General features: G+C 48.1%; 1 protein-coding gene across 5 annotated transcripts in view; it reads right to left on the bottom strand.

Moving 5' to 3' along the window:
* LOC119460957 (utrophin-like) overlaps positions 1 to 16998 on the bottom strand; it is a 141728-nt gene that overhangs the window by 72302 nt on the left and 52428 nt on the right. The window contains exons 1-2 of one of the 5 annotated variants that reach the window (XM_049672008.1): positions 5119 to 7622; positions 1648 to 1706 (exon numbers count right to left, since the gene is read on the bottom strand). The exons of 3 other annotated variants lie outside the window; for them this stretch is intronic. In XM_049672008.1, the coding sequence (XP_049527965.1) occupies positions 1648 to 1654 (7 nt within the window). In that variant the 5' untranslated portion in view covers positions 1655 to 1706; positions 5119 to 7622. Of the gene's footprint in view, positions 1 to 1647; positions 1707 to 5118; positions 7623 to 16998 lie in introns of those variants that run through there. One more of the 5 variants, XM_037722111.2, reaches the window with a different exon arrangement.

Raw genomic sequence — 16998 nt, forward strand, 5'->3', positions numbered from 1 at the left:
GAAAGCGGTAAATCGAAGATACTGCCCCCAAGGAACTGCATGTATTTCGTAACAATCCATTTCACTTCTCATGCTTTTTGATCATCCATCGTGCCGAGTGACCAGTCCTCGCAATAACAGCAGCGTGGCGACGTCCGAGCCGTACGAAGAGTGAAAGCAATAGAAAATGAAATGGTTCCTTACAAATAGTATTTGCTTCAGCTTTCACAACTGCGCTTACTTCTGCCAGGAACAGAGCATGCACAAAGAGCGCTCTGTCCACGTGAGCGGCAAATCAGTCGAAGGTCTTTCCGCGTGCTCCTAAACGACGCGGCTGTTCCGACAGGAAATGGGGAAGCTCGGCCCCCCGCATCAGGCTCGAGACTTTATTTGTGTAACGACGTTTAGCTTGGCCGCTGGCCCAAACCTGACCGCTGCGCCACTGACTTGTCTGGACAACAAACTATTAGCTCGAGATTGATGGCGCGGCCTTCTCCGTGGTAACAAGCCGAACGCCAGCTCTCCTGACGCGCGCGCGCCGACGACCACCCGGAACAACGGTTGTGACGCGGTCCCGTGCTGAGGTCCCGTTAAAGCGAATGTTTTTCTTAACTTTACTCAAAATGGTTCAGAGTTGGCCGCAGGACGAGACGTTAAAGCATGAATGGCGTTAAAAAATAATAAAAGGCACAGCAAGAATCTCTGATGCACGAAGCGTGAGCCACACCTAAACTGTATAAAGCAAGTACAACACTTTCACTCATTGCTGTGATTTACGCGTCAAAAAATAACTTCGACATGGACTCTAAAACATCATTCATGCGATACTTGCAAAAAGAACAAAACAAAAGAAAACCGTTTTCGTATCTTTAACTTATTGTTTATCATTGAATTTAACTGCGCTTCTATTTACTGCGTGCTAAGGGCGCGGCTGAATAATATTTGTTGCGCTTTTTAGGCCTCCTAAACACGCGATGTGTATCCTTCTAGTATTTGGTTATAGCGCCCGTCTTTAACTAGCTGCCAGGTGTGTTCATGCCGCAGTCTCCTCCAGATCCCCCACCCCCCTTTCCCCCCTTTAGCTCTGGATTGAGATCACCTTTCAATAACGTTTTTTTTTTCTTCCACCACCCCCTCCCTTATCACCCGCGTGGACTTGTTCACGCCATCGCTAAACTCTGTCGTTCTTGCTGCCTCCGCCGAAAGGTCATTGCGACAAACGTGAGAAGCACCAATCACGTGACTCATAGAGATTTATACTAGGAACAAAACTAGACGAAATTTTGGCGCTGGTATATTTGCGTGCGCCACCTGTGTGCCTTCCCAGTAAGTACATTATGTATTTGCCTAAAATTCGTGCTTCCGCAGTTTGAAGAGGCCTTGTTAATTCTGACATTATTTCTTCGCTTTTCTTTCTTTCTTTCTTTCTTTCTTTCTTTCTTTCTTTCTTTCTTTCTTTCTTTCTTTCTTTCTTTCTTTCTTTCTTTCTTTCTTTCTTTCTTTCTTTTCTTTCTTTCTTTCTTTCTTTCTTTTCTCTCCAATTGTGCTGTATGGCAACAATTATCTCATTCAGATTCTAACTTCTACCATCCGATGGTTCTCAGAACATTGAAAACAAAAACAACTGTTCATATTAAAAGGTAATTGTGCATGGTGAGTTTTACTTACCAGACATGATCTATATTTGGCGACACGTGCACTCGAAAAGGTCGTGATTTATTACGGCGCTGCAAATCATGCAATGAAACGAATTATTCGTCAAATGTGCAGCCCTTGCCTGCTCAACAAAGCACACTGCTAGGCTAGTCAGTTCGTACAATAAGTAGTTTGGCATTGAAACTGCGCAGGTGTAGATGTCACGACTTAGCTTTTTACATCGCTGCCGTGTTCTCTATTCTCGAGCGATCGATGTTATTGTTTCACCTCTGCAACGCAGAAATGCAAGCACCAGCATGTAGTCCACCAATTTTTACTTAGCATGGAACTCCTAGGCCGACGGATGGATATTATAAGCTCAGCCTTTGAAACGAGGTGGTGGTTGATGTCATCTGATGCGGTGAAAAGGAAAGCCATCAGCCATATTCTGTGCCAGTGTTCGCAGTATTGTGCACAGAGATTATCACTTACCGCTGCGCTCAACAAGTTCGACGACCGACCTCTGTCGGAAGAGACAATCCTCCAACATAGGTAGGGGGACTCTATATCTTATCAGAAGACTGTCAAAGCCATTGTTGTGCTTCTTGTGATCCACCGGAAGCAGTGAACGCCTATAGTTAGCTACTACTTATTTTTCTCTCTCTCTCTATCTCTTCCTACCTTCTTTCGATATCCCCCTTTTCCCCAGCTATCGCGCAGGGTAGCAAACCGGAGAACTACTTTTGGTTAATCCTCCCCAACTTTCCTCTGTCTCTTGCCTTTACACAGCCAATAATAGCGCCATGTGTAACTAATTTCAACCGCAGTTTCATTAACCTTTCCTCTTATTATCCTTAAAGCCCAAGGCCTCGGACAGGTTTACTGCGTCCTCGTTGACCTCTGGATAGATACTGCGACATGCTAACCAAACATGCTCTATAATCTATGCGTATTTCCACACACTACGCGTGTGTATGGTCGTCGTCGGCAAATTTTTCTCCTAGAACACCGTGTTCGCAGACAACCTGGTGTGGCTTCGGACCGTAGTGCACTTCCCTTGGAACTATATCGTAAAACCTGGCTGTGCGAACGCCGGCTGGGGTCTTCCGTCCCAGAGAAAGATACAAAATCTCACTGGTTGTTACAGCACAATTGGGCTCAGCCAACGCCTCCTAGATAGCAAAAGACCGTGCACTTCGATCCACGACGTCATGCTATACCTTGCCAGACTGCCATAGAATCCAATGCGGATGCTTCCGAGTATAAGCCGCGGTGATTTTGACGTCACCGCTTTCGTCACGCCGGGCTTGACAGAGGAAATTTCGGTCCAAGCATAGCATGACGTCATAAAGCAGAGTGCACAGGCCTGCTATCTAGGAGGCGTTGGCTCAGCACGACGTCTGTGCGGGAGAGGATGCGACCGTGCCGATACATCTGAACGGTCGAAGTATGTAATACGACGAGAATGCGAATGAGAGCGTGCGAACGCAATTGCCAATCAACGCGCGATACGCCAGGAAGCGCAAGATTGCAGCACTGCCATAGCGGTATATCAGCGTTGTCGGTAGCGTATCATTACATAATCGATGACACATGCGTTGCACCAAGTATCACTGCATCACGCCCCGGATCAGGGCACCCGTGAGATTGCGGAAGCCTCAAATGTTGAAATTAACGCTGTATCATGCGTAAGGCAGTCAATTGTCGCCCCATAGAAAAAGAGTTCACCTTCCCAGAGATCACCCGTGTTTTTATTACTGTTTGCTTTCCCAGTTAAAGAAGTAATTAGATTATGGGGTAATTTACATGCCAAAACCACGATCTGATTATGGGGCACGCCGTAGTGGGGGACTCCGGAACAATTTGGACCTCCGAGGGTTCTTTAACGCACACCTAAATCGAAGTACACGGGTGTTTTCTGCATTTCGCCCCCATCGAAATGCGGCCGCGGTGGGTGGGATTCGATCCCGCGACCTCGCGCTTAGCAGCCCAAGACCATAGCCGCTAAGCAATCTCGGCGGGTTACTTTCACAGTTTTGCTATATCAGTTTTGGCTGTTTCCTGTTGATTCATTATTCTTTTTTTCGTTTTTCATGTTTTTCATGATTTTTCGCACATGTTACGGCCCGGCCCGCTAATCCAATACACATTCAGTTGGGGAAAAAAAGAAACGCGCCAGCGCCGTTCCTCCTTGGTCTCATCTGCGTCGTTTCCGCGCCGTAGCAGCCATGATAATCACCTGTTGATAATCCACCTACCGGTCCTTTACTCTACCTTATACAGCTTCATACTCCTCCGGTGGAAGACAACGCCCGAAACAGATGGGTACAACTCCGGACGTTCTATCATAATGATGATATTATGCAGGTAAACATAGACACGACACAGAATAGAAGAATAAACACGCTAGCAATTTATCTCCTGAAAGGAACACCACGCCTACCTGCTTCAAGAAGAGAAAAGAAGGAAGAAAAAGCAAGAAGATGGAGGGCATTGCACAACGATAAATTAGGAGCATCGCAGACGAGAGTCGAGTCCCACAGGTGAACACACTTCCGGAACAACCTTGAAAGCTTCGTATAGCCCGACTTGAAGCGCAGTTATGTCAGTGAATCAAGATGGTGAAAGAACAAGCTCTTGGAACTTGGTCAGCAGCCTATAGTGACGACTGCTTTAAATTAGGCTTGCATTTCGAACAATAAGCGCGTTTACGATCAGTCAACAGTCCTAGAATGTGCAGTTGACCGAGGCGACACCCTGATGAGCAGGCCCATTTACACTCAAATAAATAAGCCTTCGATTCCGGGGCGTACATGAGTGGGAGAATCGTGAATGCGAAGTATACAGTGCGATATTCGGCATAAAACATAATAATAGGTGTGAAAGGAAATGGTATTCAGGATAAAAACAACAACACTAAATAGCGATGAAGACAATATCGCCATAGTCTCGAAAACAGCCCGGTTTCAGTGAAGACAGTCAACCTCAAACAGGCAAAATTAAGTACAAGTCACCCCCCCCCCCCCCCCCCCAATCACACACACACACACACAATTTGCAGAGGTCGTCATTCTTCAGAGTATCCACCTTGTCTATAGCTATTCGATTTACTGCAACAACTGTCACTTTCCCTACAAACACGTTGGGGAAAAAATAAAATAACAGGAACTTCTCGCGGGAAGAGTTCTGTTTTGTTGGGCTAAACAATTCATTTCCGGGAAACGGTGGTATAGCGAAACACAACACACACACCCAACTCGATTGCTCTGACTACGATGAGAGTCAAAGTATAGAACTTGTTCTCTCAGACTTCTTTCTGTGTGTAAGTCTCTCCCCCCCCCCCTTCTCCCTTTCTCTCTGGGGAATAGTTCAGAATTTACGAAGACGAACACTCAACTATACCATCGCTGACGCAAACTGCAAGTGCGGCTGCAAAGACTGCAACTTCATATATAGGAGCAACAACTTCCGCTCCGTAGAGAGATTCCAGCGACTTGAACTCACCCATTCTGCGCTTGATCTTCAACCAGGCAACCTTGGACATAGTCTCCGTCAGGTACTACAGCACCAGGAACGGTTCACCATGTATATACTTGTCACAAGCGGTGGTCTCGAAGGCGTCGAAAAGGGGCGCCCCAACACGACAACCGAACCGAGAAAAACAAAATTATGTCTTTTTTACTTCCGGGCCTCGGGGTCGAGCACGGGCCGGAGAAGACGCCTCTCACGAATCGTGTCGAAGTTCGGCGGCGCTTCGGTTGACGCCCGTCGTTTTTCCCGCGCACTACGGCAGGTCACGCCCACCTGGAGCGATACGAGTTTGTGTGTGTATATATACGAGATCACTGCACACAACTCCAGTTCCGCGGAGGCGATGCGGCGGCCGCTGTGATCACGCCGGAACGATTTATGGTGTCACGCAGACAGGGTCTCGGGCACGGGTTCCCTCTTCACACGTCGCTCGTTTCGTCCAGGAGGGATTTCCCTCGTCTATAACGCTATCTTTTCCTCAAGTCGGGAGGCTCGAGATGGTCGACGCTCGAGAGAACCGCAACACACCAAGGCGCGAACTAAAACGCGTTATACACAGCGTGGCTTCCTTCTTCGTTCTCTTCAGCGTGCGCGCCTTCGTGCACTGTTGCAATCACGGAAAAAAAATGCTAGAAGAAGGAAAGAAAATGCTCGACCATCCGTAAAGTTCTTGTACAATGCACGCCGTAGGTCCCCGCGCTGGTGAATTCATGCATCAAACATCCATCGCCGACCAGCATCCAGCAGGGTCGTGGGAACTTTCGCAAAAGCAAAAACTCCACCTGCTTCACGGGAGTGCGCAGAGCAGTTCGGTAATCTTGGAACTGAGAACTCGGGCGATGAGAAGATTTAGAGAAGGAAGAGCGTTCTTTACAAGGTAAACATAAAGTGCACTTGGCTGCGACCCCACTCGGACGATAGGATCCCTCAACTACCCGTGGTTAGGGGAAAAAAAGAAAAGAAACACTGCTTGAATGGTGTATTTTATCCTGCAAGGCGTCCAGCTGCGCAGTAACCACCAAAGTGACAGCGAGTTTATCGAGATGAGCTGCCTTCACTGGTCTTTCCGCTCTTTCCTTTCACCGTGAATCGGGCACGCAAACGAGAATCAAGCGCTCCCGCTGCGACCTTCACGTCTGGAGGCCGCGTTGTCGTCCAAACAAAGACTGGGTGGTTGGACAATTCCTGGACTTTTGACGCTGCGTGACGGACATCACATGACCTTGGCCATGCGAAGGGAGGACCAGTCTCGTTCGAGGTTGAAATTTTTCAGGCTGGCGACGAGATTACAGTTCTTCGCGCACGTGAATACACACGGCCGGCGCGCGTGCGATCGGAAAGCTCGGCGCGTATGCCGGTTCACACAGACTGACGCTGTCCGCTAATTTTGGACATCGTAATACCGCCGGCGCAGCGTATTCAAGAACGCACGTGTTGGAACTGCAGTGCGTATTCCACGTGGTGACGACGGCGCGTCGGTATATGTGCGGCATCGGCGCAGACCGCACTATCCTACGCCGGGAAGCACAGAAAAAAAAAAAATAGACCAGCCAGCAGCAGGTCGGTTACACCTTGACGCACACAGTACACAGCTCGCCCGTGAATGACACACAACACTGATTACACACAAGTGAGGCTGGGAACACCGCCAATTCCGACGCCATCCGCGGCATTTACGCACCGAGGCAGCGCAGAAACGAAGCGACGTCTATGGAGACACGCCGGCGGTATAGGAAAGCTTCACAGCTGGCGGCGTCTGAGCCCCGGACCCGAAAAGCGAGGCGGAGCTCGGACGCAGGTGTTCGCCGGCAAGCCCCGGCCGAGCCATTGCAATATGCTCCTCGCAGCAGACGAGCGCTGGCGCACGACTCCGCGCGCCTCGAAGAATCGCTGGATGAGCTGCTTGATAGCTCTCGGGTGGTGGAAGGAAAAAAACAAAATTACGAAGGGAATAGCGGAGAAGGGGCCGCCTTTGATCGAGACACTTCTTCAGGGACGGCTCGTCGACGGCCCGCCGCCGCCGCTGCTCCAATTCTGTCCAGCGTAGACGTCTCGCGCACGACGTTGTCTTCTTTTCTCGTCGCGGACGTGAGATACACGATTGGGCTCCTCGGACGCCGCCGGCTGACGGGGTATGCAAAGGGGCTCTCCCACTTCGGTAGTGCCGTGCATCGCCAAGCGCGGCACTGTCCGGGCACGCAGAAAAGTTTCGAGCGCCGGCTAATGGCAGTTCAGGGCCTCCGCTGCCGCCGCGTCGACAGCGTAGAGGAATGCCTGCGGGTCCAGGACGATAACGGGCGCTCCGGCCCGGCCATCCGGAACTCTAATTGCACATCGATAAACGAGTCAAATGAAGCAGATAACATTGTTCCGACACTAATCTGAGCAGGAGCGCTTTCATTGCCGAAGCGCGAAGTATACGCGCTGCTTCGCACACACAAAGTAATTCAAAACACGTTGTAATCGAAACTTTCGCTCAGCAGCGGCACACGTAACACCCGCAGACTCTTCCGGGGAGAGGTGACGCAAGCGGGAGACGAGGATGACGAAAAAATAAATTAGCTCGGCAGCGAACAGCGAAAGGCCTTCGTTGCAAAGACGGTCGCCTCCTTCTCATACCGCGTGCAAAGCGACACTGCACCCGCCGACGCACAGTCGCGGCTGATCAAACTCGGGAATCCCACGCGGTCGCGTCGTCATTGAGGAAAGCCAGCACGGCTGCACACACACACGCACACGCACGCGCGCACACGAGCTCGCCGGCGAAGCGCGCTCGCCACAGGTACATACGCCGGCGCTGTACGCTACGCACTGTGCACCAAAAAAGAAAATGGTATGCACGAGCGTCGAAGGGGACAGGCGGGCGCGCGTTGGCGCTCTCTCTTGTGCGCCTCCGGGAAGCAGTCACGACCGGGGGGCGGCAGAAGCTGCCAGCGCCGACGCGCTGCGAGCTAGCGGACAGGTTGCGAACTCACGCCGGCGGCGACCGGAACTGCGCCTGGAAGCACGCCGTCCGACTCTTTAAGCGTGCCTTCAATCGCGAGCACGGACCCCCTCTGCTTCCCCCCCCCCCCCCTTTCTTCTCTTCCTTCGTACCTGCATAACACTCGACAGCGCTCACGTCACCCTCCCCCAATCTCTCTGACCTACCCTCCCTTCTGTGGCCATCTCGCGACCACTGCGTTTTTCCCCCCGCAAAAGAATGGGAAGCCATGAAGAATGTCCACTGGCCTACTCGCTAAAAGAGTGCAGCATTTATGCACACAATCTTAGCTGGGCATGGCTAGTCGAGGCTCGGATTAACAACATTATTCGCAATTAAGCACGCCAGGATTTCCTTGTGTCGGTACGGTTCGAAAGGACGGGTGCCGGCCAATTGTGGAATCGAACGAGATGACAAACGAGGCCACAGCCAATGCCAAAAAAGTTCTCCCGAACGAACGCGTCTGTGAGCTCGGCCTGCATGTGATTAGCCGATCCCACGCCTTAGATGTCCCGCAGTTGGTTATCGTGACTGGTTATCGCACGGGCACCGACCATTCAGAAATTGTCCTTTACTGCGGTGGGACGTGATTTTGGCCTTTATTAGTGGACGCTCGTCCGCCCTACCGCTTCCACAGCGGTGCGCGCTTTTAAGAGACAGAGTCACCAACGTCGTCATCGCATGGTGGAGGACGCTACGGCCTTTCTCCTGGTCGGATGGCTACGAGCAAGCAGTATGAGTCAGGCCTTCTTTTTGTATTTGCTGCCATTATTTATTCGCTCACTGGCGCGGCAAGATGCTTTTCTGTTTGTTTCGTTTCCTCCCTTTGGTTCATCCAAGCAAGAAGGAAGGACACATGTCTTCGTATAACGGTCCGATGAGCGCCGGGCATGGCGCGGGCGGGCAGCGATGGCCAAGATTGAACGCTCGAACCAGGAAGTCCCGAGCAAGCCCGGTCGTGCAGGTGTTTCCGCTGCATCCGAAGAGCGCATACAGTCGACACCAAGCACAACATCGCTGTCGGCGGGAGGAATAATCGAAGCCATACAGGCGTGGCTGATTAATGAAACACTCACTGCACCCACTCACAAAGAAAGCAGGGCGAACTACATCGCCGGTTCAAGTCCATTCGCGGCCGTCGACTTATTCTGCAGCAGTGCAGCCGCAGAGAAATGCAGATGCAGAAATGCAGAGAGATCGACCGCTTCCATCGTGAGTTGTTTCGTCAAGCGGAAAGCGCGTCATGTACGCGTGGTCAGATCAACATCTGCATTTCCCATCAAAACCAGCACATCTTCGTTCTTAGTCATAAGTGCAATGCAACTCGGTATTACGGTCCGTAAACGTTGGATTTCTCAGATTTCTGCAACGGCCGCACTGTTGACCTTACTAATAACACGAGAAGCCTATAGGGGGTTGACTGCTGGCGCTCTCCGGCCTGTCATTTTATTTACCATATCAATCAATATTACAATGTGCGTGCACTTCATGGCAGCGGCACACGGTAAAGAGAGAGAGAGAGAGAGAGAAAGCAAAGAGAGGAAAGGCAGGAAGGTCAACCAGACGAACGTCCGGTTTGCTACCCTACACAAGGGGAAAGGGGGAATAAAAAGAGGAAAAGAGGTAGAGAGTGAGCATTGTGTGTGCAGCGAAGCACCATGACATCAAAGTCAAGTCCCATAGCTAGTGATTTGCGTTGAAGACATCTGAAGGTGATGGCTATATATACTGCCATCGTTGGGAAGGACATTTTCGCGCTAATAGGCTAATCGCGAGTAGAACGTAATTCGGTGTCGTGGCCCTCAGTGCTTCGGTCGCAGCATGTATCAGAAGGGGGTCGACACCACGCAGAAGGAAGGACACATTAAGGTTACCCACATTAATGCTATCGGACAATAGCTGGTAGCAGGTAAGTGCCAGAGAAATGGACAGTTGAAAATATGTGAGCTTCGTTATGACTTCTTATTATGGGCCCCCAATGCTGAGAGTGGCGCATGACTCTCTGACTATAAGACACAAACACATTTCCCTCTGCTTTCGGCACATATACAAACATTGCTCAACGCGCCGATCGTAGAATAAAGCCATTACTGAAATTTTGCAGCTGCGCGACCGGGAGACTTGAGGCTTTTCTAACCGTCTGATTAGTATAGACAAGAATATGATGATTTATTCCCCGCCGGATGAAGTATGTCCTTATTTTTAGAAGAGCTGCTCGTGGAGACTTGTTATTGAAGAACCCCGCTGCTACAAATTAATGCAACATCGGTAAAGGAAAAACAACTAAGCATCATGCATACATAAGTATCATGCAGCTACGCATGTGAATTAACAGGAAACCTGCAAATGAATGCTTACGCGAGAAAAGAACATGGACGGCGCGAGTGCTAGACTTACAACTACCAACCTCTGGAAATTTTGATGTGTACGTCAGAGAGAAGTATTGGTTACAGATTGTGTGAACGTGGTCCCTCCAGGCACATATTTGTCGCAGCATTGTAAAGAGTGCGGTTGCGATCTCGCGTTAAGTGACGTCACCGTTATTGGGACGAGGAAAAACGAAGCACGAACGTGCTTGTCGAGGCGTATCTGCAAGAAAAATTGTGCCACAAAAGATGTGCGAACTTTTTTTGCTTTCAACAGCAAAATCGTGCAACGACAGGTAGCCTGGTACAGTCTTACGTATTATTTTGTCCAAAATGGTGTTGCGCATGCCCTGCTTTATCTGTGGAAGATCCTTCAAGGATAAAATTAGTCGTAAGTCCAGCGCTCGTCCCATATATTTGCTCCCTTATGTAAATTGTCTGGTCGCTGGTTTCCAGTATGTATACCAACTTGCCCGGCAAGAAAACCTGCATCCATACACGTTCGGCGCTAATATTGATAAGCTGTAGGACCTGAGCGATTTTGTGTACCCCCGTTTGCAAAACACCTGCAATAATATTAGGATATTAGGATATTAGGATAATATAACGATTCCATTAAAATTATTTCCGTCTTGCGGTTCCTCAGTATGCTCCGAGCGGCGCTTTGCTTACGTCATCACCAGCATCAGCCGGTCGTGAGCGATGAATGACAATAAAGTAATACTAACTGAGCGTAAGTAGTCCTTACGATACACCAGGCCTTGGTTTGCACGATAAGGTTAGAAACAAAGACGGGATATGCTCTCAAACCACGCATCTTCGTGGGGTAGATGTTGAAAATAAGGCTCCTCGCAGCCACACCATTGATATAGCAGGTCACACAGTATAAGGCAAGGACTAAGTCAACATCGTCAAAGAGCAAAGAAACTAAGATAATAAAAAAAATATGGATGCGCGAATGTTCAACTGACATTTCGTGTGAAGTACAGCTCCCAACGGAGCACACATTACAAACACATTGAAGAAGACACACGTCTGACGATTGTTAAGGCAGCGCCACCGACGGAAATAGGTAGCAGCGTTGCGTTGTTCTTTCGTTTCTTCTATCCTCCATACAATTCTGCATTTGCACTGTACCGCACGCAACGAATTAGCCGAACAGCCCAGCGGCGTTCGTGCTGCAGTTAAACAAACGCTCCGGCAGACATCAACTTCGCGCGTCGATAAAGCACACGTCCCTGCAGACGCGCGAATTCCCGTGCTCCACATACCAGCTGGAACCGCATGCACGAGCGATCGACTAGCAGAACGGCTCCTCCTCTCCCGATATCCCCTTCCCCTCCTCCTCTCACCCAGTGGGATGTCAAGCGCGATCGGACCCAATTTTGCGCGCGCACTCCTGACAGCGGCCAATCTGACGCAGCCCGCACTGACCTTTCTTTCCCTCCTCGGACACTGCCGCCGCGGCTCCGCCTGCACGTCACGGACAGCAGCAAAGGCTGTGGATATGGCGCCCGCAATACTATACTCGTATACTACGGCGTGACGGCTCCCAGACCTATAATTGGGTTGACGCGTACGCGCCTCGTTTTCTCGTGCAGCTGTTTGTTTCCTTCTTATTGCCTCCTATGCGATGCCAAATTTTTGGCGCGCTCTCTCGCACTAGAGAATAAACAGAAATAGAAATTAGTACTTGGGCCGTATTCTGAAACGTTCGCCTAATTTCGCCTAGGCGAAATCAGCGTGCGCGCTAATTGGCTGGTTGAGCAAAATTGAATGACGTCGGGCTCAACCACCCAATCAGCTCATCCAATTTTGCTAAAACAGCCAATCGGCGCACGCCTGAAAGCGAAAAAAGAAATTTCGCCTAGGCGAACGTTTCAGAATACGGCCCTTGAAGCTAGCGATGATGAATGGGCATTTGCGCATGCGCAGAGGTTGGAAAAAGGTATACACAATGCCGTTGCGTATGCATGGCTTGAGTTCGGTTGCTGGGACATGCGTCAGGAATAATGGCCGCAATGCGGCTCTGGGCCCGAATTCACAAAAACTTCTTACGCTAGAATTTTTGGTAAGAAAGAAATTTAGCCAATCGGGATGCAAGACATATCATTAGCGAAGACTACCAGCCAATGGCAAAGCGAACTGACGAAAGAAAAGCTTTGTGAATCTGGCCAAGGCCGCTAACTTTTCCCGCTATCTGGGCTGATAGAACACTGCGGTTAGAATGTGGGTCTCAGCACACTGCCCAGATATGAATACACGTCCCCACGCATCGCATGCGCTGTTGACAAACCGCGTGTACGTACCACCGTAGAAACGCGTAGGGACACCTGCACACCAGGCCGTGAAAATGAAAGAAAATTCAATTTTCTAGCAGCCTGCGCATTCGCTGCCATAATTGACAGGTGCGCAGTGTGCAACCGTGCGTGCCACCAGTGCTGTGTTATACGCTAAAATACCATGGGCTACGCGAGTCCGTGTGTCCGTATCCAGGCGAGGATTTTCGCACTTGCTCACGAAACCTGCGGCTCGTATATAATTTACCACCCTCCCCACCGCAGATGGTGCGTGTGCGTGCAATTGTGTATGACGACAAGTAGCTGTGTACGAGTATAATGCCCAGCTGTGCGTATATACGCTTACGTGCAGCCGTGGGGATGCGGTTGCGACTTCCTGCATTCTCATTCCGTTACCTCGCTGCTCTGTGTGCACACCGTGTATTTGCATTTATCATTGCGTACTTCTTTCTTTTTCGTCGGTATTTTACTGCAGTGCTTCTCAAATAGGTTTGTAATATTACTTATGGATGTATGAACGTGTTGTTCGTGACTCTCAGTGCCACTATATCTTATATTTCTTCCAATGCAGTTTTGTGTGTGGTTAATGTATCTTGTCGTGCTATAGGTGCACTAGTTAGGTCACTGCTGAGTTCGCATTTCGTTTTTAGCGTCATGAGAGTTATGAATTACTAACTAACTAACTAACTAACTACACTAACTAACTAACTAACTAACTAACTAACTAACTAACTAACTAACTAACTAACTAACTAACTAACTAACTAACTAACTAACTAACTAACTAACACTAACTAACTAACTAATAACTAAACTAACTAGATAGATAGATAATAGACGATAGATAGATAGATAGATAGATAGATAGATAGATAGATTAGATAGATAGATAGATAGATAGATAGATAGATAGATAGATAGATAGATAGATAGATAGATAGATAGATAGATAGATAGATAGATAGATAGATAGATAGATAGATTTTGTGCTGGCAGGGAAAAAAGCAAGTTTGCTTCACTTAGCGAAGGAATGCGCAAAAAGAGTGAACGATGTCACAAAATATGGCACTCAGTTGAACAACAGACGTACCGTATAAATACAATACAGTCCAACAGTACATGAATCACAAGGTTTTGTATGAGTTCAGTACACATGTGCATATGTAAAGTCAAATGTTTTGAACGGCAACAACACAGAACGCAAGTAATTACACTGCAAAACACAGAACATAAGTAAATACACATAGCATAAAAAAACACGATCACCACCTAAATGAATTTTGAACGCAGAACAACATTTATATCACTCATTTAGCCTATTAGGATAAACTGAAATTTAACATTTCCCCAAAATGTTTGTCTTCGAAAAACTTTTTCAAAGAAAGAAGTAATCTTTTCTGAAGTCCCGTTGTTGGCCATGGACCAACTACCTTTTTAGAGCGAATGGTCTTCTATCTAAAGGAAACAAATGTGCTTGCAATACCCTTCGTGGTGAATCATATTTTGTGCACTCGAGGAGGAGATGAGGTGCATATTTGTATCGATGGCCCCAAGAACACTGCGGACTAGAGGCACGCTTTATCCTGCATAAAAATTAAGAGTCGCGTATATGCAGTACCAAGCCGCAGGCGCTGCACTAATGTTTCGAATTTGCTGTTTTCTCTCAGATTTTACGGAATTGATAGATTTATACATGAGTCTTTTATAAAGTACAACTCCAAGTTCTTAGATTGCTGATCAAATCAAGTAGTTTTGCTGAGACAGCAGAATATCTGTCTCGGGAGCCGACGGATTTCACTGCGCGAAAGAGGAAGATTAATTGCTTCTGCGTTATTGCGCACCCGATTCGCAGCTGCGTCCACTGCAGTGTTACCAAGAATATTGCAATGTCCGGGTATCCATTGAAAACTTGCTTTTTTGTGTGTGTTCTTTGAGCGTATCATACAAGAGCAAAGTGTGCAAAGAATTTTTATCATTGCTTTGTAGTGATGCGACAGCCCGACTGGCGATTCGCTAAAAATAACCCATTTTTGCGTATTTTTCTGGTGTTTTTTTATGTTATGTTTGTATAGCGAACCACCCGTATCTTAGGCCCTATTTAACTGCCGTGGTCGTGGAGGAGTCCCCGTTGAGCATTCACGAGGCGTGTGAGCACGCGATCGCCGACAGGCGATAATGGGGAGGGGGGGGGGGGGGCGCTTGATGGCTCGCCGTACGTATATAAGAGGCTGTACAAGCCGGTCAAGGAATAAGGCCGATCCTTCTCCACAGAGCTTGAAGGACGTGTAATAAAGCGCTGCGTCCGTCTGCAACGAAGAACGCTAGGAATAGAAGAGGGAGAGCGGGGTCACTAAACATGCAGTCTTTCTGAGGAATGTTTGAGGCCGTTGTTTATTTACTTTTTTTTTTTTTTGCTCTTGATTCTTGGTTCTGTCCTACGCCTCTCCTTTCCACAGTCTTGTCATCATCCTCCTCCATCTCTCTTCAGTTCCCCTTTTTCGCCTTCCCCAGTGGGCACAGACTCACAAACGCTTTTCGTTGTTAAGTTTTTTTTTTTCTTCTATTTTTTGTAACTTTTATGTGGTACTTAGGAGATGTTGTCGCCTTTAACTGGCGTCTGCTACCCCTTTTCACATGGATATAGTATATACTGTATAAAAAGAATTAACCTAAACGCATTAAAACTGAAAGTAAACTCCAAATCACAATAAGACAAAGTCAAGCCACGTAAGTAGACAATGCCACACTAAACCTGAAACTCGACTCGGAAACACAGCGACACAAAGTCCAGTCGCATAAGTGCACAAAAGCGTTTAGTTCGTAAATTTTATTTGCCATTGGTCATCTGCCTTCGCTAACGTCCAGCATCAGGATTGGCTTGATTTTACTCTTACGAACAATTCCTAGCGTAAGAGATTTTTAACGAATGCGGGCCCAGAGTAGCAAGTCAGAGCGCACAAGTTCGGCCCGACCTCTCTGCTCCACTCTGCTAACAAAATATCCTTTACCTCCACTACAGGATGTGCTTTTTTGGACAATTGGCCTTTTCTGAGGCAGTTTTAGTGACTGGTGGATAATCTGTTACATGAAACACCAGACTTTATGTGCGTAAACGTTGTCTCGATAGGTCGAACGCCAATCCGCACCACCAAGACTGTTGTATCGCTTCACTTTATTTAATTTCGATTTATCGATCTTCTCTGCATACAAAGTGGGTTTGGACACGGACGTTTCCGGAAGCTTTTTTCGCAGCACTTTTATTTAATTATGTATTTTCCTCTACCCATAGTAATCTATTTACCCACTGAGGCTAGCGCAAATCTAATAATATAAATAAAATAAAATTGTGAACAAGGAAGAAACAAGCAGGAAGTAAAGACCTGATACATTCTAAAAAAAAAAAATGAAGGGCGCTTAAGCTTCGTATTTAAGAGTGGAACACGATAGCATTCAAAGATCCCTGGCTGCTTATCAGGCTTTTTTTTCTCGGATATTCAAATTACAATCCGACGCTATCACGTCCGTAGGTTGTGGTTAAGTCGTACTTTACGAATTTTTCTGACGTATTTTACTTTGAGAAATTCAATTTCGTTCACTCACTTCTTGCGCCACGCGGTGGGCCTGTGCGGTCGAGGTGGCCCTCGCCCATGCCGACACCAACACCGACACCAATGCTGACACCAACGCCGAATTTTCTGCGACACGGGACCCTTAAAGCTCTCGCGTTAAAAAGCGCTTCAAACGATCGGCAAGGTGGAGAAAAAATACAGACCCCATGCGCCGATTAAAGGCGCAATTGTATTCCCCCCGGCGTTCGTCTCACGTGCCTTTTCAAGAATAAATCATCCCCAATTCGCCCAGTTCGCCTCTCTTCTTAAATTCGTGTTCTATTGATTGGGATCTGGTAATGCCTCAAACTCGAGCTCAATAGTCCAGTACTTCTGACTTCTTTGATCGGTGCGTGTGTCTGTACTCGTTGTGCTTTCCTTCGTTTGATTCACGCTCCCTATTCCCGAATGAACCAATCTTAACTAGCCGAGTGTACTGACGATTCGTTACAGTTACTGACCTGACAAAGGCTCATTCCCGGATAAGTCGGACAAGTACAGGGCTCTGTGCTAGATTTCATATAGCGGTATACCATCAGTAAGACAGCATGAAAAGGAGGGTGCGTCTTACTTACTGGACCTTTGGAGCACCGTCA

This window comes from Dermacentor silvarum, chromosome 8 (assembly GCF_013339745.2).
Source record: "Dermacentor silvarum isolate Dsil-2018 chromosome 8, BIME_Dsil_1.4, whole genome shotgun sequence".
Classification (NCBI taxonomy): Eukaryota; Metazoa; Arthropoda; class Arachnida; order Ixodida; family Ixodidae; genus Dermacentor; species Dermacentor silvarum.